Raw genomic sequence first — 27,743 nt, 5'->3', positions numbered from 1 at the left:
GCTTCGCTCCATAACTCGCCGGCGAAGCCTGTTCGGTGCTCTTGGGTCTTTCCATTTCTCCTCTGATTCCGCCAGGTCTCAGTCGATTCTGGGAGCTTCTGTGCTCCCCACCTTTATTCGCCCCCCCCCTTTCGTCCCCCCCCACCCCTGCAGACCCGGGAGGGGGTGGCGGTGGCGGGGGGCGGGGTGGAGAAATAGCTTTTAGAAACCCGATCTGTTGTTTGCGAAACACAATCGCTTTTTTTTTTTTTAAAGCGACAGGGTGTCTAGACGGCCACGTGACGAGGCCGGAGCCGGGCGCGCCACTGCGCAGTGGAACCAGCAGAGCAGAGGGCTGGGGGGGGCGGGGGGGGAGGCGGGGGAGGCGGCGGCGGCGGCGGCGGCGGCGGCGGCTGGGGGCGGGGGAGGGAAGGGGGAGGAAGGGGGAGGGAAGGGGGCGGGGGCGGGAGGCCTTGCCGGAGGCTGTGAGCCCTGAGCACACTCGCTCGCCTGCTCGGCGCACGGAGGAACCTGTCCTCGAGCCGCGCCAGCCGAGCCAGCCGGGCGCCGTGCTCGGTCCGCTCGCCGCGCCGGAGAGAGCTGCCCGAGACAGAGCCAGCCCGCCGGCGCCGAGCTGCCGAGCGCACGGCCCAGGAGCCCCTGAGTGCGGCGCGGCGAGCCCCCGGCGGCGGCAGAAGGACCCGAGCGCCAGGAGAGGGCGGACGGGGGACAAGGAGGCTCCCGACCGCGACGAGGAGAGTCTCGGAGGAGAAGGCGGCGTGAGGGACACCGGGGCCTCCAGCGGCCGCAGCCGAGTCGGGGCGAGCAGCCCACACGGGGAGCCCCAGCGGCCGGCCGCGGCCAGGGGAGGGGGCGCCGGCGGTTCCCGCACTAGAGAGCAGAGGGCGAGAGCGCGCGACCCGCCAGCGGCCCGCCGCGGCCGCCGCGCCGCCCTCCCCCGCGCTGTCAGCCCCGCGGGGCGCAGCCGCCGCCGCAGCATCTTCTGCCCCTGCGCCCCCGCCAGCTCCGAGGAAGTCCCCGCTGAGGACTGGGGCCCCCGGGAGCGCAAGAGGAAAGACCAGAGACTACCCTAAATCACCCAGATGCGAAGGATTGAAGCAGCCTAGCCAAAGCTTTCTGTGGATTAAAAAAATACGATTTTTTTTTTTTTTGTTGTTGGCAGAAGAAAAGGAGAGGAAGACCAGCGGGGCTCTGCAAGGAAAAAAGGGGGATGTAACTCGTGGATACGTTTTTTCCACCCCTCAAACGTCTAGTTCTACTTTGTAAACATTTTCTTTTTTTAAACCCCAGGTCCAGCCAGACGCCCCCAGGCCTCCGGGGTGCGAGGAGGTGGTGTTTTTCATTTTGGGCTTTGCATGTTTGGTTCTTAGATTTTGAGAGAGCTTCCTTATTTCGCCAGACATCTCATGCGGGGTGAAGTCCACTCAGCCCCCTCCCCCGAGTCTTCGTGTGTACGGAATTCAAGGCGATCCGGTTACTAAGGATATAGAGGAAAAAAATAAATCGCGTGCCTGCTTTTTTTTTTTTTAATTGCCAGTTTCTCCCCACCCCCAAATTAAGTTGCTTAGCAAGGGGGAAAGAGGCTTTTTCCTCCCTCCAGCAGCCCAGCCGAACGCCTTTCGTTTTTTGCCCTCGCGGATCTTCCATGTAGGCAGCCGAGGCTGGCGAGCCCGACACTCGGGAGCCGCTGCGGGGGGGCCTCTTTCTGGGGAGGCGCCGACCGGGGTAGGCTTCGCCGCCCCCAGGGAAGCGGCGGCCGCGTTCCTCCGGGGTGCGCCGGGGCCCGAGAGCGGCGCACGGCGCGGGCCGCGAGGGGTGGGGCAGCCGGAGCGCAGGCCCCCGAGCCCCGGCGGGCGCCCCCGGGCCCCCGCGCGCGCCCCGGCCTCCGGGAGACTGGCGCATGCCACGGAGCGCCCCTCGGGCCGCCGCCGCTCCTGCCAGGGCCCCTGCTGCTGCTGCTGTCGCCTGCGCCTGCTGCCCCAACTCGGCACCCGACTTCTTCATGGTGTGCGGAGGTCATGTTCGCTCCTTAGCCGGCAAACGACTTTTCTCCTCGCCTCCTCGCCCCGCATGTTCAGGACCAAACGATCTGCGCTCGTCCGGCGTCTCTGGAGGAGCCGTGCGCCCGGCGGCGAGGACGAGGAGGAGGGCGCGGGGGGAGGCGGAGGAGGAGGCGACCTGCGGGGAGAAGGGGCGACGGACGGCCGGGCGCATGGGGCCGGTGGCGGCGGCGCAGGCAGGGCTGGCTGCTGCCTGGGCAAGGCGGTGCGAGGTGCCAAAGGTCACCACCATCCTCACCCCCCAGCCGCGGGCTCCGGCGCGGCCGGGGGTGCCGAGGCGGATCTGAAGGCGCTCACGCACTCGGTGCTCAAGAAACTGAAGGAACGGCAGCTGGAGCTGCTGCTCCAGGCCGTGGAGTCCCGCGGCGGTACGCGCACCGCGTGCCTCTTGCTGCCTGGCCGCCTGGACTGCAGGCTGGGCCTGGGGGCGCCCTCCGGCTCGCAGCCCGCGCAGCCGCCCTCGTCCTATTCGCTCCCCCTCCTGCTGTGCAAAGTGTTCAGGTGGCCGGATCTCAGGCATTCCTCGGAAGTCAAGAGGCTGTGTTGCTGTGAATCTTACGGGAAGATCAACCCCGAGCTGGTGTGCTGCAACCCCCATCACCTTAGCCGACTCTGCGAACTAGGTAGGAAGTTGTTCTGCGCCCACCCTCCCCTCCTTCTGGCGCTCAGGTGGTGCAAGAAAAGCCCCGTTGGGCAGTGTGTTTGTGCAGCTACCTCGCTGGAGGGGAGTGTACATCTCCTCCTGGGAAGAGACTTGGGGGACAAGGGTCGAGAAGGGATTAGGGGAAACTGGAAAGGTATTCCCTGGGGGTTCCCTTCCAGTTTTTTTCTTCTCTTGCCCCGGGGCGCAGGGGAGGCTTTGGGCATTGCTCACGCACACACTCTACACACAGGGGGTTAAAGATTAGATGCCCTCATTTCCGGATTAGCCAAGGGGTGCAGAGAGAAGTGGGGGTCACGCCTCCCCCGCTCTGGGAAAGGCGTTGAGGTGTGTGGCCGAGTTGGATTCGGTCCAAGGCCGCCAAGGAAGACTGGGAGAAGCAGTTGTAAAGGCTAGAGAGTAAGGCTCTCCTTTAGTTAAATAAAGAGGGTCACGTCGGGCACAAGGGGCCGGGAGACTGCCCTGGCCGGCGCAGCTTTGGGTTTTGAGGCAAGGAGAGTTAGGATGGAAGGTCGCGCTGGATATCTGCTCCAAACTGTGCCACCCCAGGGTGAAAGAGAACAAGCAGTCAGGAGAAGTTGGGTGCCCCCTGCTTTTTCCATTCTTCCAGCACAGGAAAGCAGTTACTGACTGTAGAATGGTCTGCCCCCAGCGCCTCCGTGAGGATGCTGCCCCTGGGGCCTGGGCTGCTTCTCAGTTGAGACCCCAGTCTCCTCCTCTTTATCCTCCCGGCCTCCATTGATTCCCTTTTCAATACGTCTTTGTGCGGGGGCGGGGTACACATCGGGCGCCCACAAATCCAAGTTCACCAGCGCTCTTGGGGTGCACCTCCCAGGTGGGCTGGCAAAGGGGAAGCCCGTGTTCCCCGCGCGGGTGCGGAGCGGAGCAGCGGTGGCGGAGGTGAATTGCACCCCTGGGGGACGGGGCGGGGGTGGGGTGGGGCGGTGGGAGTGGGGTGTGAAGTTCTGGGACGGGGAGGGGGCTTTGTGGCCCTGCTGCCCTGTGAAGTGAGCGGCCTCGGCCGAGCCGCGGCCGAGCCGGTGGTTTCCAACCCGGCCGGCCGAGCGCGGCGGCGGCGGCGGCGGCGGCGGCGGCGGTGGCCGCAGACGTGGAGGAGCGGAGCGCCGAGGCTGGCGCCAGGCGGCCTCTTTTGTTTATCTGACAGCTAAATATCAAGGCAATCACCGCCCCGCGGCCCTGCCTCCAACCCCCACAGCTAAGACAAACAGTTGGGCTAAAAGAATGCCTCTGTTATCATAAGTTTCTATCTCTTTCTCATGGCTCGGCCTTTATTTTCTCTTTCTTTTTTAATTCCAGAGTCTCCCCCTCCTCCTTACTCCAGATACCCGATGGATTTTCTCAAACCAACTGGTGAGTAGATGCTTTTAAAAATATCCTTCCTATCTTAAGTTAGAAATGGAGTCTCTAGAACGCGGATGTGTATGCCTAGGCAGCGGCGTGGGGAGACGCTGGACTTTCCCCGAGGTTGTTACAGGTTGCCGATGTTGAAAGTTTGGTGGGTTTTTTTCTGTTTTTGTTGTGACTGGAGCTGGCGATAATGTGTGTGTGTGTGTGTGTGTATACATATATATCTTTTTGCAAAGGTGTTTGTTTCCTAGATATTTCCATTTTGTTCCTTTTTTCATGTATTTGCACTCCATAACCCAAGTCGGCTCAGCTTTTAACACGTGGAATTTGATCCACGCCGAAGCATCTCGGGAGCCAAATAGGACAGGTTGATGGGCAACGTCGGAGACGTTGTGAGTGCCAGAAGTATCTCAGTGGGAAGAATGGATAACCCGATGGGGGAGGGAAGACAGTTTTAAAAAGTGCAGAGACGGACCTTGGTTTGGAGCAAGAGATTAGAAAAGTTAAGAAGTAAAGTCCACAGCCCTCTCCTGGTTTTCCCGGAGTTCCTGGTGAGGGCTAGAATAGTTTCTAGCAGAGCTCTGCCTGCCTGGTGCTTTGTCACAGGCTGGCACGGGGCCGGGGCAGAAGCCCCACTTGAGACTGACACCACCTCAGTTGCGCTCGTCTGCATTCAGCTTCTGGCAGGCAGTGCAGAGGTTGACAGTGCCAGGGGAGGAGGGTCTGAAAAACGGGGACTCGAGGGTGACAACTTCGATGGGCCCTTGTTTCCTGGAGCCCCTTCTTACAGCGGGAGGTTCGTTTGCTTGAAAGTAGGGATTGTGACTTTTGTCTACACTGGTGCCTGACAAATGCAGCGCTTTCGACATTTTTATTTTGCCAAGGTTCTGGGAGAAGGAAAAGTGAAGGGTTGGGCCCCATTTCCCTCTTGGAATTCTACAAGTCCTTCCGCCTCATGAGTTTTGGCTGTTGGGCCTTTCCCCCACTAATTAAAAGTCTTGCTGGGGCGTTGTCCAGAATTAAATACTTTAATGAACGGTGTAAGAGAAGCCCGTGCTCTCCAGCCAGCCCTCCCCAACTACACGATCCCTCCAGTCTCGGAAGGCGTTGCTGCTTGCCTGGTGCCTGTCTAGTAAGTGGCCTGCAAAGCATGTGATATTTTGCTTTCGATTTACAAAACACCAGATAAATAGTCATTAATGAGGAGATAAGCAGCTCTGTATTTGTAACAAATGTTAACTGGAATTACCAAGCTCTGTTTTCTCCGAGAATGTAAGTTGACTAGGTTTTTGGCATCAGTACTCAAGAATTCTTTTATGAGCTTAGTTCTCCAAGGGGCTCTCTCTGTCCTGTTTTTGTTTTCCCTTCCATAGTCTTCAAATTTGGAGGTTTTCCTTAAAAGTGAGAAAGAGGGAGGCCAGTTACCTTGGCCCCAGGGGTAAAGAAGACTAGGGCGAAGTGTTCTGAGAAATTTCCTAAAGTCATAGGAAAGAAGGACTACATTCTCTTGGGTTTCCTGCAGAGATACCTGGACAGATCTGTTCACCGGATTCAAGCAGTCACCCTCTCAGGCCAGGACCTCATTTTCAGCGAGTGGAGTGATATATTTATTCATTAGCAAGTGTTGACATTAGGTAGCAAAATGTGTGCAAACAGAGAAGCCACAAAGACAGGAATGTGCCATTTCCAAGGGGGAGAAAAGTTCTCCAGATCGGCCAATAGGAAGTGATTAACCTGCCAATCGGAAACTCACAGCTTGGTTACTCACCCAAAACGTTTCTGTAAAACAAAACCAAAAAAAAAAAAAAAAAACCCCCAAAAACACTCCAAAGCAAAAATCTAACCCTCCTCTCCCCCCGCCAAACCAGAAAACCCCAAAACAAAAAAAAAGGAGTGAAAAGCATCACCTTTGTGTAAGGATGTGAGGGTGCTAACCGGCGAAGCCCCTGTGGTGGGAATCTCCTGGCGCGCTGGAGGGCTGCCAGGGCTGGGCCTGGTTTTGTTGGCTGCTGTAGCCAGAGATGTTGAGGTCAGACACACAGATGGGATGCTGCCCCAGGTTTTTCTCTCTGCCTTGCACATGGGGGAGAGTATTTGGCTGGGGAACTTAGATCAGCTGCTTACATTCTTAAGTTTCTAAGTCGTAGGTTGCATTTTTAGTCTTGGGTTACTAGGTGAGAACCAGCCGTAAGGTTTACAGTGGACAGCTATTAAAATCCTAACCAGTTGCACAACTAAGGGAATCTCTTCTGTGAAGTCTCCAGCTTGGGCAGAGGCAGTGGGAAGAGGCTGGGGCCTGGTCCCCCTGCAGCCCTGGAGGAATGCTCCGGCTGAAAGTTGGGAGCTCCATTTTGCTATGGTTCAAGCCGTTCCGCTGCAGCCTCTGGCATGGCCTGACTAGGGAGGCCTGGGTACTCTGTGGTTCGGAGTCACAGGGTCTTCTGGGAAGGAGTGTTAGACATGGCTGGATGTAGGAGTAGGGTGGCTGTGACTTGAGGCTCTCAGAAGTCAGGACACCCGGCGCGCCCCCCCCCCCCCGCCCAGCCCCATCACACCAGGAGTAAGAGCAGGCTGTTAGAATGAGATCTCAGTTTATGGAGCGGGGATGCTGGGAGGGATTGCTCTGTAGGCTCTGCTTCCTGTGTCCTCTGTATCTGAAGGTCTGAAAGATTTGAAGAATGGCTTGGCGGGGAGGGGATGTTGCTGGGTACATCTACTTGCTTGGGCTGGGGATCCAGGTGACCATTGGCAGATAGATCGAGCCTCCAAAGCCTAGTTGAGAAGTCTGGGACCTAGTCCTGCATTTACCTTTTAACTCAGGCCACTCTTAACTTTTTCAGGCCTGGTTTTAAACCCACGTGATCAAGGAGTTAGGTTAGATGATGCATTCATTCACTCATTTATTGGCTCACTCATTCAGTCATTCTACATACCTGATGTGCCCGCCTAAAATGCATTGAAGATTCCAATGCATTGGTTAGTGCTTCTGTAACCTGGGTTGTGGATTGGGGCGGAGCTGGGGTATAGTGGTGGTGGTGGAGGCTTCTCTGTCCCAGACGGTAGGTACTTAGGTAGCTCAGAACTAAGTTGACAAGAATATCCTGGCTGTCTGGAAACCATTCTCTGAATGAGAGAAGTGGGGTCCCCAGCTCTGTCGCCTTGTACCCTTTGCAGCAGCTCATTCCTTGGCTGTTCCCAGGCATGCATCTTTGAAAGCTCTCTTACTGCTGGGAGAGGGGAACGAGGCTCCCACAAAACCCAGCGCTCACTGGGTGCTTGGTAGTGTTCAGCGGTGGAGAAGAGCCAGGAGTAGCCTAGCGTTTCTGAGTGTACCAGCCTGGGCTCTGGGGAGCAGACGACAAGGCAGTAGCTGAGAACCCTGCCTTCGGGGAGCTACCTCAGCAGAGCTTTTCTGTGGGTGAGAGATGGAGCTGTGGCCCTTGACCTATACTAACTTGTCAGGAGCTTGAGGCCCGTCTGGGTACTGAAGACTGTCTCAGCCCAGCTACCTTCAGGGAAGAGAGTGAGGACATGGCCTACCCTGGGACGGAGGGGGCCGAACCCTTGGGTATGGTCCAGCTCACTGGGTGGCCCCTTGGGCTACTCTGTGATACCTCAGTTTACCTGGGTACGTGTCAAACAGGTATACCTTGCTACTTCACAGGGGTGGTAAGGAGACCTAATTAATGTTTGTAAATCCCTTCTGAGATCAAAGGGCAGAGCACCATTTCATAGAAATGCTTGTGGTTGCCAGTGTGGAGCTGGCTTAACCTTTGATCTGAGACAGGCTGACAACCCTGAATGTGGTCCCAGCTCTGCCCCGAGATGTGGGCTCTTCCTTTGAAACACACCTTGTCCCTGGGATTCAGCCAGCCAGAGCTGGTGGGGGAGGGAGGGAGTGGCCGCGGATAAGTCACCATGGGGGTGTCTTCCCTTTGCGGGGTAGGTAGAAGCCAATCTCCAACATAGTGAAGGCCATCGAAGTAGTTTAGAAAGTGCAGGCTCTACACTCTTTAACCAGCAACTCCATTTCCTGCCTGCCCCTATTGTTTTCCATTTGATTAAGTGTATCCTGTAAAACTGTATATTCCTGTTAGGAATCAGACTTTACCCTGATACAGTGAAATTACCCACACAGTCTTTTCTCTCTCCCCTGCCCGCCGCTGCCCCTCCTTTGCTTCCTCCTTCCCAGTTTAGAAGAATTCTTGAAAAGTTGTTCTTTCCAGCCTGAGAGAGAATGCAAGAGAGGGATTAGAGAGAGGACCTCAGAGTTGAGTGGCCCAGCCCCTCCCCCCTTTTACCAGGCACTGGAGACAGCTGCTGGGCCCCTAGAGAGCTCTGTGGCTACCTGCCCCTGGACTACTCTTTCACTCGGCTTCCTATTCGCCCTCTCGGCCAAGTGTTTCCAGGGGGAAACTGGTAACGCACCCCCCGGGGACATCCTGCTAGTGGCCTGGGGTGGAGGGACTGGTGTTTTTGCTTTGGAGCTGGGACGCTCCTTTCCTGAACCGGCCTTTCTCTATGGATTTCAGTAAGTTTGGCATGGCCAATGGTGCGTGATACGCTTGTGGGGTCTTGTGTATTTTTGTTTCGAGGGACTAATTCGTTGTGGCTCGTGGCCATTATTTTTTGTTTTAATTGCTCGGAGGGAGGTTGAGAAGTCTGTATATTTCTCATCTGGAATTGGCATTATCCTCATGACCATTTAGGTCATTGTGCTGAGCACCTGAGGGTGACAAAGACCTTGAAGAGAAGGTTCTAGTCTAGTTCAGGCAGACAGGATCTGAAGGGAAAAAATCAATAAAGACAGCAGAAGGAAGTTACAAGTACTGGGTGCCAGAAAGATTTTATAGGAACTGAGGCAGGGAGCCTTGCAGGCCTGGGGTTGCCTGGGAGGGTTTCCATCAGCCTCCTTACCTGGCCCCCAGAGGGTTTGGATGAGTTTGGATTAGGGAGCCTTGCTGAAAATGTTCTCTGTTGTCCTGATGTGGCGTGAGGGGTTGTTCACACAGGTGTGTACATGAGTAAAATTCATTTCATCGAGTTGCACTTAAGATTTGTATTTTTTTATACTTATTATACCTCAGTTAAAAAGGAAGAAGTCCCTTCAGCCCAGCACCAGTTCTTCCTAAAGAACTGGGAAGTCTGTCTTTAAAAAGATGAGAGTGGCAGCGAGGCCACTGGATCCAAGCAGAGAGGCCATGCTTTGGGAAAAGATGGGAAAGGTGGTGGAGAGACAAGAACCGGGCGTCCTTTGACCTTGGGAACTACCTGGTTTCCTCAATGGGGGACTTGCCATAAAAGAGAAATTCCAGCCAGTCTGTCTTGACTAATGATTAACTGGCCGCCCGGAGCCCAGACGGGTGACAAGGTGCTGTGGTCTGTCTTATGATGGGGGGCGAAGCCTGAGCAGCCCATTAATAATCAGCATCGCAGCCGGGAGTCACCCGTTTGGAATGTGTGGTTTCTCTTTAATGCTGTTTAGAATGTGCTTAAAAATTAATCTTCGTGTTTTTATTTATTTATTTCTCTCTTCATATCCACAGCAGACTGTCCAGATGCTGTGCCTTCCTCCGCTGAAACAGGGGGAACGAATTATCTGGCCCCTGGGGGGCTTTCAGGTGAGCTGCTTTCTCTTACTTTCTTGGCAATTCGAAGACCTCCTGAAATGACTGGAGACTGGAGGAATGGAGGTGGCCTTCTGCCACCCCAGCTGGTCTGGAATTAATTCTCACTTTTATGTGCATGAAACTGGATGTATCCGTGATGACTCTGTTGCCCTTCAGCTCATCCTTCTGGGCCATAGATCTGGAAGTGTGGGGGCCAGCCGGAGGGCTGGTGTTGGGCCACGTTTCGTGGTTATTGTTAAGCAGCTCCCGACTTGAGGGGCTTCCACTTGGTGACTTTGGTGTCATTAGTTCACGGGTTTAAGCCCTTTTTTGCTCTCACTCTCAGTGCATCGGGTGCCTTGAAGGGAATGGATCCACCTTTGGGGCACTTGTAGAAGACAGACCCCAAGTGTAGGATGGGAGTTTAGAGTAGATGGCCTCGGTGCTTCTTTGCAAATCCTGCTTCCCATCCAGCTTTGTGCAGAAGTCTGCAGTGCATGGTGGGGACCCTGCAGACAGTAGGTGCTAATACTGTTACCCAGCAGGGAAGGTGTCCCTCAGGGCCCACAGGTGTGAGCAGGGGCCTGGACTCCCAGGCTGGAGAGTTATGGAATTGGGTGAGGGGCACTGGAGAGCCTAAACATCATTGTCCCTGAGAGACAGGAGAAGAGAGTGATAAACTTGGAGAAACTCATTAGCAATGTAAGTGGGAGACATTTCCATTCTGTTCTAAATATGTCCTGTTTTCCACCTGTTTTTCCCACCCCAGTATGCCATCACTGGATTTTCTAAGAACTAGCTAAAACAAGAGGGAAAGTGATCCAGGGGAAAAAAAAGAAAAGAAAAGAAAAGAAAATCCAGCAGAGTTCTGGGCATTGGCCCTTGGGACATTGGTGTAGGAGCATGGCAGCTCCGATGGAAGCTATAAAACTGTCTTTGGGCTTCCCTGGTGGCGCAGTGGTTGAGAGTCCGCCTGCCGATGCAGGGGACACGGGTTCATGACCCGGTCCGGGAAGATCCCACATGCCGCGGAGCGGCTGGGCCCGTGAACCATGGCCACTGAGCCTGCGCGTCCGGAGCCTGTGCTCCGCAACGGCAGAGGCCCCAACAGTGAGAGGCCCGCGTACCGCAAAAAAAAAAAAAACAAAAAAAAAACAAAAAACTGTCTTTGGGGGGGACCATGGTGCACCGTCTTTTGCGACTTTTAACTGGTCAGGTGTCGCTCAGCCTCGGCTCGGTTCATGCTAGCCAGTTCCCTCTGCAGGAATTGAGCTTGCTGAGAATGTCTTCAGGGAGACCCTTGTTTGTTTTGATTTCAGTGCAGTATATACTCTGGCTGTTATCTGAGACAGAGGGTATTGTTTACTCAAAGCTCCTAATGAGAGCTGAACAGGAAAAAAGAGGGACCCAGAAAGGGCAGGGGCTTGGGGTGAGAATGGGAGTGGACCATGGCGGTGGAGGAGGGAAGAACATACCGGGACATGAGAGCTGTGTCTTTTCTGCTTTCTAAGGCTGAGAGAGTTCCGGAAAGAAAGAAAGCCAAGGAGAGGAAAGGGTCTGGGCAAAATAGCACACTCAGGATGTTGTTAGAGGGTTTTATTTTTTAAATTCTGAATGTGCAGGGAGGAGTCCCAGCCCCTCTGAACCACATGAAACAAGCAAGGGAAGTGGTAGCTTTTGAAAGGGGGCTTTTCGGAAGGTTTGTCTTATTGATAACATCTTGTCTGTCTCCTCTGCTGGAGGAAGTAAGGATACCCGCCTGAGCCATCAGCCTCCTTACCTGGCCCCCAGAGCCAAAAGTGTGACAGTGCAGCCCTTTCTGAGACGGGTGGGCTTCCAAGAGTTTTTCTAGTCCTAGAAAGAAACTGGGGGTAAAGCAATGATGAACTCCTCCCCTACCCCCAAAGTAACTGCAGCCATTTCGATGAATGAGGAGCTGCTAGGAAGGAGTGCTTGTCTCTGAAGGGATAGCGTCGTTCAACAAAACTGCCAGAAGAAAAAAACGTGACGGGGGGCTCCACATGAAAGAGCATTTGTTTTGAATTTTAGCTCTTGATTTACTAATTCCCAAGGCTTCAAAGTTTCAACTCTTTCTTCTTTCCGTTCAGAGTTGGAGTAGTTTATTAATAATGTGCCGTGCGGGGAAGTTGAAGAAACTGTTTCTTGGGTTGGTGCCCGTGGTTTGGGGGTGTCTGGAGGGGAGGCAATAGGCCCTGAGAAAACCCAGGGCTCCACCCTCTGCCGCGAGAAGGCCCCCCCAAAAGATGGTGGTAGTGGCTCGAGTCCAGGGCGGAGGGTTTTTGCAAATGGAGAAAGCCCAAACCTCCTTTCCAAGAAGTTGATCTTTCCATGGGGGGGGGGTGGAGGTGGCCGAGGCCGGTGGGGGGCTGTGGTGGCTGAAGGGGGCTGGGCCAGGGAGGGGAGGGAGGCTGGAGCGGGGAGCCTGCTGTGGCGAGCGCCAGGCCAAGTGGGCATCACGGCAGGGAGCGGGGAAGGTGCCCACAGGGCTCTGCCCCCGCCTCCCCCCTGGAAATCACCTCTCTGAGTGTCTCTTTCACGGGCCCTGTGTGCTGTTTTCCTTCCTGTCCTGGCTGAGATCGGGCTTAATGAATGGGGCTCAGTTTAGGGTGGGAGGAAGGTCGGCAGCGGGAGCCAGGGCTTGATTCTCTTGGCAAGGGAAGAAGGGAAAGAAAAAAACAGCCGAATGTGAAAATGTGGTGCCTCGGGGGTGGGGGTGAGGGTGTGCTTGAAGGCACGCCCCTCGCCCCTCCCGAGATGCCGGGGTGACTCCAAGGCTGGCCCTTCCCTTTCCTGCGAGGAAGGGGAGTGGGTGGGTAGGAGCACTGGGAGCCAGCCCGCTGGCTGCAGGTTGGAATTCCAGCCTTGCAGCGCGGGGCTGGCCGGGGAGACGACAGGCCAGGCCTCTGGGACTCGCAGTGAAACAGACCCCACCCCTGCAAGTTTCCTCAGTCTGGGAAAACGGCACATTTTTAGAAGGCTGGGACTCGGTTCCAGGAGATTGTACTTTCATTTCTGACAGCCGGCTCTCGGAGACAGATGGATTGCTTGCTGCCTGGTTGTGTGTGTGTGTGTGTGCGCGCGCGCGCGCGCGCGCGCGCGCGTGTGTATGCGTGCTACAGACCTACAGATAGACACGTGCACAGACATGAGCGGGCAGGCGCTGGGATAGGCCTGGGTCCCTCTCACGCGGGGTAGGTGGACCTCGGAGACGGTTTCTCCACAAGGATATGTGCTCTGGGCCCGGGGCGTGTTTGGATTGGTTCTGAATTGGGATCTGGGTATGGTGCTTTTGGAAAGGCGTGTAGGACAAACCCTTGTTGCTGGCACGTATCCTGGCTCAAGAATACCCACCTGGGAGAGGTCTTACGTAGATGGGAAGCTTCTAGGTTCAGCTCGATGGTGGAAGTGGAAAGGATTTGCTCCCAGAGCTTTCACTGTGTCACTGGTAATTAAAAGCATGTGTTCGAAGCTGTCATCTTTGCAGCCTCCATCTGGAGTTTCTAGGGGGGAGCTTTCATTTAGCTTGTCTGCTGTCCTGATTCGGGGTAGTGGGGTGGGGTGGGAGGGGTTTGAAGAAATACCACCTCACTTGTGAATTCCAGGTTATTCAGCTGCAGACCCAGCCTCCTCCTTTGTATATTGGTGTCTAAAGCTGGTTGGGCCTCAGACATATGGGCCTCGCTGATTAAGGCAGGGATTAGAGGCCAGCGTCATTTGTAGTCATTTTTTAAAAATTATTTATTTTTTGGCTGTGTTGGGTCTTCGTTGCTGCACGCAGGCTTTCTCTATTTGTGGTGAGTGGGGGGCTACTCTTTTTTTTTTTTTGGCGGTACGCAGGCCTCTCATTGTTGTGGCCCCTCCCGTTGCGGAGCACAGGCTCAGCGGCCATGGCTCACGGGCCTAGCTGCTTCCATGGCATGTGGGATCTTCCCGGACCGGGGCACGACCCTGTGTCCCCTGCATTGGCAGGTGGACTCTCAACCACTGCGTCACCAGGGAAGCCCGGGGGGCTACTCTTTGTTAGGGTGCGTGGGCTTCTCATTGCAGTGGCTTCTCTTGTTGCAGAGCACGGGCTCTAGGCATGCAGGCTTCAGTAGTTGTGGCTCACGGGCTCTAGAGCACAGGCTCAGTAGTTGTGGCGCACGGGCTTAGTTGCTTCGCGGCATGTGGGATCTTCCCAGACCAGGGATCGAACCTGTGTCCTCTGCATTGGCAGGCAGATTCTTCTCCACTGCACCACCAGGGAAGCCCCCATTTGTAGTCGTTTAAACTTCAAAAGAGGTGCCACCCTGGATTTCAGGGAGGGAGGTGCGAGGCAGTGGAGGTGTAGTACCGATGTGTCTGGGGGAGGGTGTTGAGGAACCCATCTCTTGGCTGGACAAAATCATGCTTATCGGAGAGACACCGTCCCACCAACCCAAGGGAGGCCAGCTCCTTTGCTAAGGTCTTCAGATCCGTGTCTCGCTTCTAGTTCCTGGGTGATGGGAATGTCCTTAGGTCAGCATCCATTCCAGGAAAGGTTCTTTCCTCTTCTTTAATCTCTGCTGGTGTCTATGAGAGCCTCGGAGGAGAGTCTTCAAAAACACCTACATAATCTGAAAATGTGGTCCTGGCTCAGTCCACAGTCAACTTGGGCTCAAACCAAGTAGCTTAGGAAAGAGTGCCCCATCCTGTTTTTAAGGGAAGTTATTCAGCTGCCTTTGTTGTCTGGTTGGGAATGGTGATGGCAAGCTGGGAATCTCCTCGGGTGCCTATTGCTGTGTTTTTATATCTCTCCTTCCCGTGCCTGGGAACAAGCAGATTGTGGTTTCGCTGGAGTCTCTAATGCCATGGGGGGTGGGGTGGGGGTGGATTGAGTTCATCCAAGTGGCCTTGAGCATGGGCTTGGGGGGAGGCAGAAGCGCCAGCACATGTAACCATGATTGAGCTCCTTACCTATCCTCTCCCCTTCCTCTCCCCAGCCATGTAGGTGAGGAGTGACAGTCTGAATCTCTAGGGACCCATATGTCCCTAAATGCCAGGCTGACGACTCAGTCCCCGGCCGGCTCACCTGGTGCACACCCACTCCCCAGTGAAGACCAGTCAGGGACAGCAGCTCAGGCCGTTTGCCTCTTCTGCAAGGCTTGAGGTCATGCACTCAACCCCGGAGAAGGGCTCACTGTGAAAACCCCTTTTATCCTGGAAAGAATGGGGCAGTCAGGCAGGGGTTAAATGCAGGGTGACAGCATTTAAAGTCTCTGGAGCAAATTGGGGCTGCTCTGCCAGCCGGACTACATGGGCCACTGCCTCATGCACCCCGTCCCTGAAGCAGAGCAGGGCTGTCCCGCGAAGGGGCAGGGGCCAGGTGAGGGCCAGATCCCCGTGCAGCTCTTGGCCGCTGTCTTAGGGCACTAACACCCTCTCCCCAGGGAGGCTTTTTCTTAGCAGAGCCCAGCAGTGGCTGCGTGGACTTCTGAACCTGTGGCCCAGAGCTAGGGGGGCAGTGAAAAGGGAGGGAATGCCAAAGGATTCATGATCAAGTTTGGCTCCCTTTGCTTCTTTATTGCTGCTGTTAACTATCCCGTGATACTGCACCTACAGTGCTGTGATCGCCAGGCCACTTCACAGCAGGTATCTTAAGCTGGTGGGAGAAAAAAAGGCGCAGGGTGGTGGTCCCCAGACTTGTCTGCACATCGGGACCCCTGGGAGCTTCCAAATCACAGTCTGTTGGCAGGATCCCAGCATCAGTATTCTTTGAGGCTTCCCAGATGATTTCAAGGTGCAGACAAGTTGGGGAGCCCCTGGTATAAGGGGGAAAAGGGTCTGTGTTCTGTGGGGGAGTATATTTTTTTTTTTTGTGGAGAGTATCTTTGGTGGCTGTGCAGGTTCTGTGATTCTGCCTGTGCTCCTATAGGGAAGAATTCGAGTACCTTGCTTGTTGAGCCTCTTCTCAACTAAGACTTTCACTCGATTGTAGAAACTTGACAAGGTGTGTTAACTCTGCCTCTTCCTCCCATTGGCTTTGTTGTAGTGGATGACATGGTAAAAGTGACCCACGGGACAGGGTCTCCTTTCAGGGCGATGAAGATGTTCTGGAACTAGGTAGTGGTGATGGTTGCTCAGCTCTGCGAATGCTCTCGGTGTCACTAACGGTAAATGTTGTGTTACACCTGCCTTGCCACAGTTTTAAAAAGTAGTGACCTGTGGTAGCTTTTAAATGCATGCAGGTATTTAGATATTCAATAAAGAACACTGGCTCTGGAGAATGAAAATGGAGACTTCAGTTAGGTGCCTGAGATCTGTAGATAGACGCTTGTTTCCAGAGCACCTCTGAGGTCTCCAGGGATGGGCCCACAGTCACGGGCCTGTCTGTCTCCGTGATTTTTCAACCTTTTCTTTTCCATCCTGGTTGCAGAAAGGAGAGACAGGAAAGTTCCCTGTGGCTCATTTTCCGAGGCTGACCTTTCTACAGGGGAAGTGAGCGCCCTTGCTCCTTCTCTGCCCCAGAGGCTGTTTTCCTCTGGGCGGCCCGGGGACTGGTAACCAGCCATGTAGGGGCGGGTCTCCCAAAGCCTGGAGTCGTCCTGACCCACCCTGCTGAGTGATCGGCCCCCTCCTCTGGTCCTGCTGCCTAAGACCCTAGTTGATGTGACAGCTTCACCGAGGTTATAGGGCTGCAGGGTAGAGGAGGCTGGTGACTCGCCCGGGAGCCCTCCCTTTGCAGGAGCCTTGTGAAAGGATACTGTACAGCGTGGCCACTGGGAGGTCACCACTGGCCCTACCATCTCTCTCGCTCAGTACTGAATGGCTAGCCCCGTCTGGCTGTGTGCCTACTGTCACAGACAGGCTTCCTCTCCGGGCTATTTTCAGCGGGAAGATATTATTAACTGCTGAGGCACAGTTCTCAATTTAGCGGCTAACACACCAAGAAAGGAATATTCCCTTGGTGGCGGCAACTCTACCTAAACACGGTGGCTCGTTGGGGGTGATGCCCCCAGCCCCCTTCGCTTCTCCCCACGGGGGTCTGTGCCCCTAGCCCACTTTCTGGGGCGGCTGCGACTGAAGATTCAGTGTCTACCATAGAGAGAATGAGGCTTTTTCTTAAAGCCAACTGTAGACCATGATAGCGTTTATATTCTAAAATGGGGAGATTTTGTGACCGGGATGGGGCACTGGATGGAAAAAGGAACTTTCTGTGGAGTTTAGGACAGCTGTTTAAAACAGGGTGATAACTTTCACCTTGTAAGTGAACAGGAAGTATTGGGACAAGACAGGAAATGGCATCATTCCTTTTATGAGAAGAACTCCAGAAAAGAAGTTGTTCGTGAAAGGTAGTGGCTGAGAGGAGGCCGGCCCGGTTTTGTTTTGTATTTTTTCCCCCTTCTTTCCTTACACTCCCATGAGAATTTCTGGGCCATTTTCTTTAAGAAAGAGGCTGTTTGAGAACTTTGTTATTTTTATTATTTAAAAAAATATTTTACCAGAAGGGTCACATTCAGTTGAAATGCTAACTGCAGCCTTCTTGCCCAGTATACTAAGAATCTTTCATGAGTGTTGCAGCTTCCTTCCCCAAATGGGGAGGCCGAGCAGCTCTTGGCTGGAAGTGAATTTTGGTTTGGCTGCACAGTCTTAGACACTGAGCCCCACCCAGTGTCATTAGCTCAGTTTTAACTTGCAAAAAAAAAAAAAAAAAAAAGAAACCTCTTTTTTGGGGGGAGGGGTGGGTGGGAATTTACGGATACCCTTAGCCTGTTCACCCCAGCATGACCTTCCCCTCACCAAGGTGCCTGGCGTTTGGCAGGCTGGGGCTGCCTTTATTTACTAGCAGTGGGCCTCATTTTGCCCAAGGAGTCCCTCCTTTAGCTTCCTGACTGCCTATCGCTAGGACTCTGGTGAGCGGTAAAGAGGTGACAGAAGACAGCTCCCCTGGTACAGCTGTGCTTAGCCCTGGGGGATGGGGGTAACTCAGCCCTCAGTCACCAAGAAGCTTCCCCCTTTAGAAAGAGGGCTTGTGCAGCCCCACAGTGCTGTGCAGAAGGTGGTATTGTGCTGGGTGTGAAAACAGTTTTCATTTATTCATCTCTGGGTTTCTAAGTCCCCTCTTGGGACAATGTCATTGTTCTCGTAACATGGGACAGTGCCCCGACCCGGGCTGTCAAGGAGCCATCTTTAGGATGGAGACCAGAAAGAAAGAGATCTGTGTGTGGCTGGCTTGCTCCCCATTTCCCCCCAACCCCCAGCTTTTTTCCTTAGTGGGCTTTGTTTTGTTTTCATAACACAACAAGAGCCCTGGGGTGTGTAAAAGCATTGTTGAACATTCGGTGAGGCTAACTTGTCCAAACAGAGCAGGACGCCAAGGCAGAATGCTGTGGGCAGGTGGTGAGCCCACAGAGGTTGCCTGGCCGGCGCCTGGCTTGGAAACACCTCCCGGGATCAGCCGCAGCTGGCAGGGAAGTAGCTGAGGACAGGGGCTCTTTTCCCGCCTCCATGGGGAGCCTGGGGCCAGACCTAGGCCTTTCTGGCTGACCCCTGCCTGGCAGGCACGCTCCGCTCCCAGGTGGGTTCTCACGGGCCACGCTCAGCCAGGTGTAAAGCTGGGGCCTGGGGGGCGGTGGTGGTGCAGCCGCTTTCGGAGAAGCCAGCGTGTCCCCGTGGTCCAATCATTTAGTGATTATTTACTGAGCACCTACTATGTGCCACGCTTTGCCAGGCATGGAGGATGTAGTTCTTGGACTCTGCAGACGTAATGGTCTGTCTGAAGGTGCTTTGGGGTCAGTGAGATGGAGGGTCCTTGAACAGGATGTGGCTCTGTCTGGAGGCAGGCACAGGGCAGCTTCTCAGCCATGGGGTGAGGTGTTGTAAGACACGGGGGAGGTGCAGGGATGGTACCCTGGGGAGATTGTTTGAGCACGCAGGGCCAGCACAGCTTCTCTGCTTCGGTTGTGTGGTCTGTTGAGAGTTGAGATAAAGCAAAGCTTGTGGATAAACAGAGGTCTGCCTCCTCTGGTTCTGTTTCTATTCCCGCCCCCCCCCCCCACTTGTTGATTGTGAGATAAGAGCTGCAACAGCAGGAGGTAGGGTTATAATCCAGACCCTGGTGGTACTTGGGAGCCCAGCAGAGTGGAGGTGACCAGCCAAGGGGCAGGGCGGGGGTGGCATGGGCACCTGGAATGTTAGCATTTATGTCTTTACAGCCACAGGGGAGGTGGGACATTTTCAAAGCCCAGGACTTGGACTTTTTTTATAATTCCGGTGGGCTTGATTCCCATGAGGACCATCTGGGGATGCAACATTGCTTTTCAATTTAAAATCTGATGGTCAAGTTCATTTCTGAGGTCCCAGCCAGTGTTTGAAGCTCTGGCTGGCCCGCCTGTGGGTGGGTTTACGTGAGGTAATCTAATACCCAGTTACCAAGGGGTTTCATTTTCACTGCGCATCCTGCCCCTGGCCATTCCCCCGAGGCCTACTGGAGCTCACTGATTTTAATTAATCATCCTTGCTCCTCTGTGGAGTCGGGAGAGCTCTTTTGGCCTTTGGTTAGATCCAGGGTAGTAAGGGAAGAACTGAGTTCAACTCCAGTTTTCCTCTTGCAAAATGGGGAGTTTCTGTCATTCAGACGTGAGCACTCAGATCACCAGGCCAGGGACTGTTGGTGTCTCTCGTGTTTGCTCATTTCTGTGTTGCCTTTTTACTTTTTAACTTGGGGTGGACGTTCAACAGGAACAAAAAAAGACAACGCCAAGGGCTTCCCTGGTGGCGCAGTGGTTGGGAGTCCGCCTGCTGATGCAGGGGACACGGGTTCGTGCCCCGGTCCGGGAGGATCCCACATGCCGCGGAGCGGCTGGGCCCGTGAGCCATGGCCGCTGAGCCTGCGCGTCCGGAGCCTGTGCTCCTCAACGGGAGAGGCCACAACAGTGAGAGGCCCTTGGACAGCAAAAAAAAAAAAAAAAAGACAACGCCAAGAAAAGACTGTACTGTCAGTAAACTCACCTTTCTGCATCTGCCACTTGGAGCGTTAAATTACCATCTCCAGTCACCCTTTCCCACCTTGCGGTCACCTTCCCCAGTGAGCTTCTGAGGCTAGAGAGGGCCAGGAAGAGCCGCTCAGCTCAGAAAGCGCCTGGGGACCTTGCCAGCCCCAGGGCAGCCTCGTAGCCAGCACGGCCCCTCCCCCTCATTAATCAGTAACCAAGAGGGCAAAGCAGGAGTTGAGTTCTTCCTGTGATCTGGGTGCACAGTATACAGTTGTTAAAAACAGATGGGCCTCAGCTTAGTGGGATCACAGTTAAAGGCCCACTGTGGATGGGGGGCAGTGTTTCCTGGGAAAAGGCCTGGATTTGGGGGGGGGCTTGCAAAGATTCAGAAGCCGACCCCCATTTCAAGTGTTCGTCGGATGCCCCAGGAGGGGGCTTGGAGAGAATTACAATGGGAGGGAAAGCGCCCACCCTCCAAATTTCAGTCCCCTGGGGCTGGCCTGCTTTCCTGGGCTGAGGACGGGGGCACAGTCGTCAGCTGGCTGCATGGCCTTCACTGAGCCATTTTTGTGTCCTGGACCTCAGTTTTTTCATCTACAAAATAAGCAGTTGGACCTGGCCTCCAAGTCCCTTGCAGTACTGAATGAAATCCTGTGATCTTCGGTGCTTGGATTTGAAGGTGTGTGAGAATAAGACCCCTTTCGCGGAGGTGGTGGGTAGCTAATGGCCTCTTCCACCGGCGAAGGAAAAGGCTGTAGTTCTTCACGTTTTGAGGTTTGCAGACTTTTCCAAGAATGAATGAAAGTTGAAGGAACTTTCCCCAGAAAAATGCATGTGCATACATTTCCAGGGGTCCTTTAGCCCCATCCCATGGAATCCCTTGTACGCAAGAAGGCAGGGTGTACACGAGAGCATTAGGAGAGGCGGGCCTTTTTCTTTTTGTGGTAAAATATACACAGCATTTGCCATTCTAGCCCTTGTTAAGTGTACAGTTCAATGGCATTAAGTCCATCCCGTGGTTGTGCAAACATCACCGGTATCCACCCCCAGAACTTTTTGCACCTTTCGAAACTGAAACTGTGCCCATTAGACACTAATATGGCAGTCCCCCCTCCTCCCAGCTCCTGACATGAATTTGACTGTTCCAGGTTCCTCATATGAGTGGATTCATACAGTATTTGTCCTTTTGTATTTGTTTTATTTCACTCAGTGTAAGGCCTTCAAGATTCATCCATGTTGTAGTAGGTGTCAGACTTGCTTTTCTTTTTAAATGCTTATAGATATCCGTTCATCCTTCAGTGGCCACATGGGTTGCTTCCACCTTTTGGCTATCGTGAATAATGCTGCTGTGAACATGGGTGAACAGGTATCTCTTCAAGACCCTGCTTCAGTTCTCCTGGGCATATACCCAGAAGTGGAATTGCTGGGTCATGTGGTAATTCTGTGTTGAGTTTTTTGAGGCAGGGCCATCCTGACTTGAGTGTCTGCATAGACGGATCACAGATCCCATGGGGCAACTGGGTGGACTCGAGGGGGAGCCCTGGGGCAGGGGGAGTTAGAGGAGAGTGGCATGGGGTGGGGGGAGGAGGACAGCGGAGGAGGGGTGGCCTGGCTCTCTGCAGGAATACAGGCCAGATTGGAGCCCGCGTTCACGTGAGGCCCAGAGTCCTCCGAAATGTGGAGCACACAGCACTGAGCAGTGGTGGCCTTGTGACGGTGGTCCAGGGTAGGGGGGCTTTCATACCCCTGGCCTCCTCACTGGAGGCTAAGGGGTGGGAGGGCCCGTGAGGGGGGGGCTCACGCCTAGGAGGTCCTGGGTGCTTTGGGGGTGAAAGGGCTGGGATGGCTGAGCAGTGAGTGTGTCAAAGCCAGGGAGATCAGATTACGGAGGCAGACAGAAGTGATGATTAACTTTTCCAGTCTGCACACTGTCTCCACTCTGTCGTACTTTGTTTTTCCCTGTAAGTACAGTGCGGCCCTGGCCAGGCCCTGGTGTTGGGTTGTAAAGAAAGAAGGAATGAGGGCTGGGAGTGAGCAGGGGGCGGGGAGCCAGGGAGCTGGCCGGAGAGGGAAGGCTTTTCCATCAGATCCAGTGCTGGAATTTATTGGCCGGAATGCAGTAAGTGTTCAAAATGCCATCCCATCCAACAGTTTTCATAATTGTTATGGAACAAGGGGAGCTGGGGGAGGGGAGGGATGAAAAGGACTTTTGTTTCTCACTGGATTTTTCCTCTTCTTCGGAAGGTTTCTCTACCCTCCAGAAAAACGAGAGTTGAGCTGGGGCTGTGTGAAGGACGGGGTGGGGCAGGGCCCGCGTCTGGGGCTGGAATACCTTGCAGGGAGCCTGGAGGGTCCGTGCAGCTCGGGGGCTTTATTCAATTGAGACCCACAGCAAAAGCTGCTTCCGCAGAGCCCCCAGACCTGCAGAACCAGGAAAAAACTGTCCTGCACCTCTGGGGGTGGTGTCCTTTCGGAAAGCTGGCTGATTGTGCATCTGTGTTTATTAAGCTTCTTTAACGCGTAGCCAGCGTACTTACAAGTGGTCAGTAAAAAGGAGAAAATGAGGGACTTCCTGGTGGTTTAAGAGTAGTTTCCTTCGTTGGATCTGTGTTTGCGAGGGGAGGCGCATCACCAGTTGGGAGTCCACGCGTGGAATTTGGGGGGGTTTCTGGACTCTCCCCGGGTTGGGGGTGGGTGGGTTAGAGATGTGACGTGCATACCCTTCTGTTGTGTGCACGTCCTCCTTGCTTTGTCTTCCGGGGAGTGGCCAGGATCCTCCCCAGGGGGCAGGCAGGTGAGCAGATAATGCCCCCGTGCAGGCAGGTCTGGGGGCTCTGTATGCAAGTGTGTGACCCCTCTTTCTGAAGGGAGCTGCTGAGTTAAGTTGGTGGGGGGGACGACGGTGGGAACTTGGTGATGCACCCTGGGGTGGAAGAGACTTGAAATTCAGACTTGAAAAGGACGAGGCTGGATGCACGCTAACCACCAGCCAGGGAGGCCCATTTACTGTAAATATTATGAATGGAGTTGGCCGGGCTGGGAGTCCCCACCCTTCCTCTGAGGCCTCTCGGAGCTGGGCAGAGCTGGCCTCCTCAGAAGGCAGGCAGCCGGGTACACGCTATAATTTGCATGGCTGAAGGCTGGGGCACAGGAAGCCGCGTCAGCCCGGCTGGCGAGACAGATGGGAGCTTTTGATCTGTGTGGCTTCCCCCCTTCCCCGGCGCTACCCTTAATTATATTCTCTGATGGCAAAACACTGCTCTCAGGAGGGACCCCTGGGCTGGGGGCCTCCGACTTGGGCCGTTTGAGGGGCTTTAGGAGGTGGGGCTGTGGCCCGTTGGGGGAGTAGGGAAGTACTTTTTAGCTCTAGTAACTGATTACTCATCACAGTTTGTAAGGCACAGTCACGAATCAGTCTTCTAGACGAGTAGGACCTGCCAAATATGTCAGCCCAGGGGAGTTTGCAAGAGGAAGGAGGGTGATGATGGCTGAGAAGCTTCAGGGCGCCGGGCATGGGTGGGCATTGGAAATAAGATGGTGATATAGGAGACCCTTCCCCGGACACTCACCTTTTCCTGGGGGCCATGAATGACGACACAGAAAGAACACGAGTTTGTTAACTCTTTGCAATGAAAAAAAAAGTTGGTTTATAGATGGACACGGCCAAATCTGACTCAAATCTCCTTTCCCTTTTGATTTTGTTTTGTTTTATTGTTGCAAATGAAATGCGAAAACGTGCCCTGATCCCCGAAGTGATTTTCTTACTCTCCAGAAGGTAGTAGAAATAAATGGAACCTGTGTTGTTGAATACTGAAACCCACAGTGTAGCCAGAGACCATCAGAGCCAGAAGGGGGCTCATGGGGCTGTTTTGCCCCAGCCGCCTTTGCCCCAGCTGTGGGCTGGTCAGACTGAGACTCTGAGGGGCAAAGCCGCTTGGCCAAGGTCACAGAGCAGCAGCTTGCTGGCAAAGAAGCCGTTTCACTCCTGGCTTGCCTGGTGCGAAGGAGCTGGACCCCATCCTCGGGGGCCACGGTAGGCATAGCATTTCCACAGTGGGCTGGGAAGGACACTTGTCTTCCCCTCTAGTGTTTGGAGGGGACTGGTGGCTTTTGAGGCCTGAGGTGGCCGCCCACACACAGCTCACACCAGCCAATGTTCTGGCCTTGAACCCAGCTCCGCTTTGCAGCAGGTGATGTGTGTCTCATTGCCCCTCCTTTAACATAGGAATGGTAATACCGTGCAGCCTCTCAGGGTCCCCTTTCTGTGAGCCCCTTTCAACAGAACTATACATAGTAAATGCTCGTTAGGTGAAGGTATCAGCCCAGAACTGTTGTCCCATCTGGGGGTGGGGGGGGGGGCGAAGAGTTGTCAGCATTTTCCGAGCATCTGGAGAACCTAAGAGATAATATGCCCCTAAGAGCTGAGACCCTCCGCGGTGGCTGTTGGCCGGGCCCTGACCTCTGGCTGCTTTTCATCAAATTGTCACAATGCCAGTGTGGCCAGTACTGGGGGCTCCATTTTAGGGATGAGCTCAAGTCACCACCAAGGTGACACGGGAGGCAGATTGAAGGGGGGAGTGTCTGACTCCATAGCTGGTCAGCTCGTGGCGGGTAGAACTCGCTGAGGAGTGAGGTTGGGCCCAGGGACCTGAAGAAGCACCCTGGCCTTTGAAGGAGAGCTTGTGGCACCCCCAGCCCAGCCGCCTCAGCGGAGAACCTTGTTGCAGAGCTCTGAAAAAAAAATCCAACTTTTCCGTCCTGCCTTCTACCAGCCAGAGTTCATTCTCTGATGCATTTGGTTGTAGGAGCTTGGGGGTAGCGGTGATGGGTTGGGTCTGAGCATTTTCTGGGTAACTGAGAGTTAACCTGAAACGTTTTGAGTTAGTTTCAACCACCATGGTAGCTTGCTTTCAACCCCAGAGCTGTCTTTGCTGCCCCAAGAATCCGAGGGGGCAGCTCTGGCGTCATCTTTTGTGTCCCGGGTGAGGTTGTAAGCATGGCTGGTTAGAGCTGACCCCAGAACCCAGACTGAGCCCAGACACTGAAGCAAGTTTTTATGTGTTTGCTTCCTCCTGAAAACTAGAGACCAGCGAGAGACTTGGTTAATTGTGTTTGGGATGAGAGTGGATGGGACGGGTTGGCACCAAGTCCCCTTTTATCTCAGTCCTTGTCCCTGAAATGAGCTGGTTGCTCTCTGAACAGTTTCCTGACCAGGGTGGGGAGCCGGGCCGATGAAGCTGTTAACCTTTGGGACGACTGATGTAGGGGGAAGGACAGGATGAGGCAACCCTTGGTGGCGCCGGAGTCCCGAGGAGGGAGGGCCCTGGACCTGAGAGGGCGAGGCGTGGCCACGTTTGCGTTCCAGGGTTGCCGGGTTTACTTCTGGGTCTGCATGTGTGCCCTTCGTTTGCCCTCATCAGCCCGCGTGAGGCAGCCATTTCTGCCCAGGTTCCATCCCCAGCCGGGTGCTCTGCTGGACCACTGGGGAGGGGGCTCGCAGACCCATCCCACCGTGGGATAACCAGAATATTGAATAAGAGAAATAATCCCTTTATAATCCAAGTGCCTTGCGGAGATGAGAGTGGGTTGAGACCCCCCCACACGCACACCCGCCCGCCTTTTATTCCAGCCCCCTGGTTGCCCTGGCAGTGGGCACATTGGACTCAGCGGGTGCCTGCTTCTGTGGCTTTCTCTGTGCTGCTTCGTTTCCCAAGTATGTCCCTGTCCTGAAAAGTCAGGAACTTGGGGACCCCCCACCCCTGTCCCATCAGCACCGCCTCTGTGTGTGGACACAGCTAGGGTGAGATGGCCTCACTTCAAGCGTTCTCAGAATCCCACTGGGACTGGGTGTTTTGGAACAGTTCTGCCTCTCTGGCCTCATGGTCAACTTCCTAAATTGGAGACCGGACATGGTACCGTCGAGGCACTGAACTTGGCCTTTCCTCCCTCCCTTTGCGGTCTCCCTCCCTCCTTTTTTTTTTTTTTTTTGCGGTCCGCGGGCCTCTCACTGTTGTGGGCTCTCCCATTGCGGAGCACAGGCTCAGGACGCGCAGGCTCAGCGGCCATGGCTCATGGGCCCAGCCGCTCCGTGGCAGGTGGGATCTTCCCAGACCGGGGCACGAACCCATGTCCCCGCCCCGCATCGGCAGGCGGACTCTCAACCACTGCGCCACCCGGGGAGCCCCTCCCTCCAGTTTTTTTCTTTTTCATCTCCTACACCTTCAAATCAAAAATTTTAAAAGGGGGAAGTTCCTCTCTTACCTAGGCCTTGAGGGTCTGGTCACCCTGTGCCATTGCGATCCCAGGCATGAGATTCATTCATGAGCCTCTGGTCTTCTGGGAGGGTCTGGTCTGTTCATTCACGACCAGGGTAATTAAATAACTCTTTGTATGAGGCATGGAGCTCCTTGTTAAGTGGTCTTCCCTAATGCAAGTGCAAACACGAGGCACAATCCTTCTCCTTCTCCACACGGCCTCCCGCTTTGCTTTTAAAGGGTAGATTTTATGCTTTAAGGGAAATTGGGAAGGGGAGGGGGAAAAACAACCTTAAAGGAATTTTAGGCTGATTCAGCACTTTTCTGGGGTTGGTCCACAAATTCCCTGAACTGTAATAAAAAGAAAAACTTGTGAGCAGGCATCTGATTAGGTAGCTTTTGACAACACAGCTTTTCTTTTGGATGCTTTAGAATGCACAAATACAGTTTTAAAACAGGCCCCTGGTACAGTTTTCTGAGGAGCGAGAAGTTGAAAATACCGGAAAAGGTTATAAAAGCTGAGGGAAATTCACAAGGGACCGCGAGTTTTGCCTTCAGAGGTTAAGTATCGGCAACCAGGATACTAAGACCCTTCCTCAGTCCTTGTAACGAGGGGGCCTTTTTTTTTTTCTGTGCAGGGTCCTCCCAGCTCCTCCCTCGGAGGCCTGGGAAGCCCCCAAGAGCTAAGCGTCTGCCCTGACCTTTGTGGGGAGATGCTTGTGGGCTGTGGGCCCAATTCCAGGAACTGTGCTTCTCTGAAGATGATGCTGAGCGCTTCCTAGAAATGAGCCCAGACGGCGGGTACTTCAGGGCTAAGGAGCGGAGTCTGAACTGGCCATTTGGGGCGTTGTACTGGGCCCCCAGAAGCGTGCTGTGTAAAAGGGGCCTTCGCTCCAGTGATGGGTTTGTCTGACAGCCTATTTCTGTGCTCAGAGCTGTGGAGTTCAGGAGCAGCAAGAAGAGGTATCAGGGCACTAGGGGACTGCAGGGTGACATGGTGGGGCGACACGTGGGGGCCCTGCTGCCCCAGATTAGGGCACCTAGTGGGCTTTCAGGGGCCTTGTTCACATCCAGGGACACCTACACGCTGCCGTTTATCTGGGCCGGGCCATTAACCTCAACAGAAAAAGGCTTTTTCTTTTTCCAGGGGATGTCTGGCAGCAAATTGCTGGATGCATTGTCGGGCCGCACAGATGAAAGAGAAACCCGCCAGAATGCCCCCTCACCCCGCCCCATTCCCCCTCCTCTCTACTGGCCAACCTCAGTCTCCCCACCACCCCCCGCCCAGCTTCCTCTGCCCCCAGGCAGACAAGGCGCCCCCCGCCCCTTGCCGGTGGGCCTGGCACAGGGGCAACTCAATCTTCAGGCTTCCTCCCCCTCCCCCCACTCCCCCAACCCCCATACTCTGGCGGGTGCCAGGTTTCAGGGGAGCCGGGCTCCATGAAACAAAGTATTGTGAGGCTCCGCTGAGGGTCTCCTGAACTTCCCTCCCAGCGACTCCTGAGCCTTCCTTTCCAGGCCGGTTTGTTGTCCTGAGTTGGGATAATAAGTGAGAACTTCTTATATTTGGAAACGCTCTCCCGCCTCAAACAAGCAGGCAGGTGGGCGCCCTGTGCCTTCCAGAAGAGGGCTTTCTCCGACACGGCGAACTTGGACGTCAGAGCATTTTTATTTATGCGGGTGTTATGGGTCTTTGGTATAGCCTTCAGAGCTGAACTCCCTCGGCAAGAGGGTTCAGAAGATTGCTAGCGCTCGCGAGTTTATTAGCAGTTGATGGATACTTGGCAGAAACAAGTTAAGGCCTGATGACTCACCTT

General features: G+C 54.5%; 1 protein-coding gene across 2 annotated transcripts in view; it reads left to right on the top strand.

Moving 5' to 3' along the window:
• Positions 1-497: 497 nt before the first annotated feature.
• The window catches only part of SMAD7 (SMAD family member 7), a 31,452-nt gene continuing 4,206 nt past the window's right edge, over positions 498-27,743 (top strand). Inside the window, exons 1-3 of one of the 2 annotated variants that reach the window (XM_060029018.1) lie at positions 498-2,683; positions 4,039-4,092; positions 9,639-9,710. In XM_060029018.1, the coding sequence (XP_059885001.1) occupies positions 2,071-2,683; positions 4,039-4,092; positions 9,639-9,710 (739 nt within the window). In that variant the 5' untranslated portion in view covers positions 498-2,070. Of the gene's footprint in view, positions 2,684-4,038; positions 4,093-9,635; positions 9,711-27,743 lie in introns of both variants that reach the window. The other variant, XM_060029017.1, reaches the window with a different exon arrangement.

Source organism: Delphinus delphis, chromosome 13 (assembly GCF_949987515.2).
Source record: "Delphinus delphis chromosome 13, mDelDel1.2, whole genome shotgun sequence".
Taxonomy (NCBI): domain Eukaryota; kingdom Metazoa; phylum Chordata; class Mammalia; order Artiodactyla; family Delphinidae; genus Delphinus; species Delphinus delphis.
The sequence above is the reverse complement of the archived record's forward strand: the minus strand, read 5'-3'. Positions and strand labels throughout refer to the sequence as shown.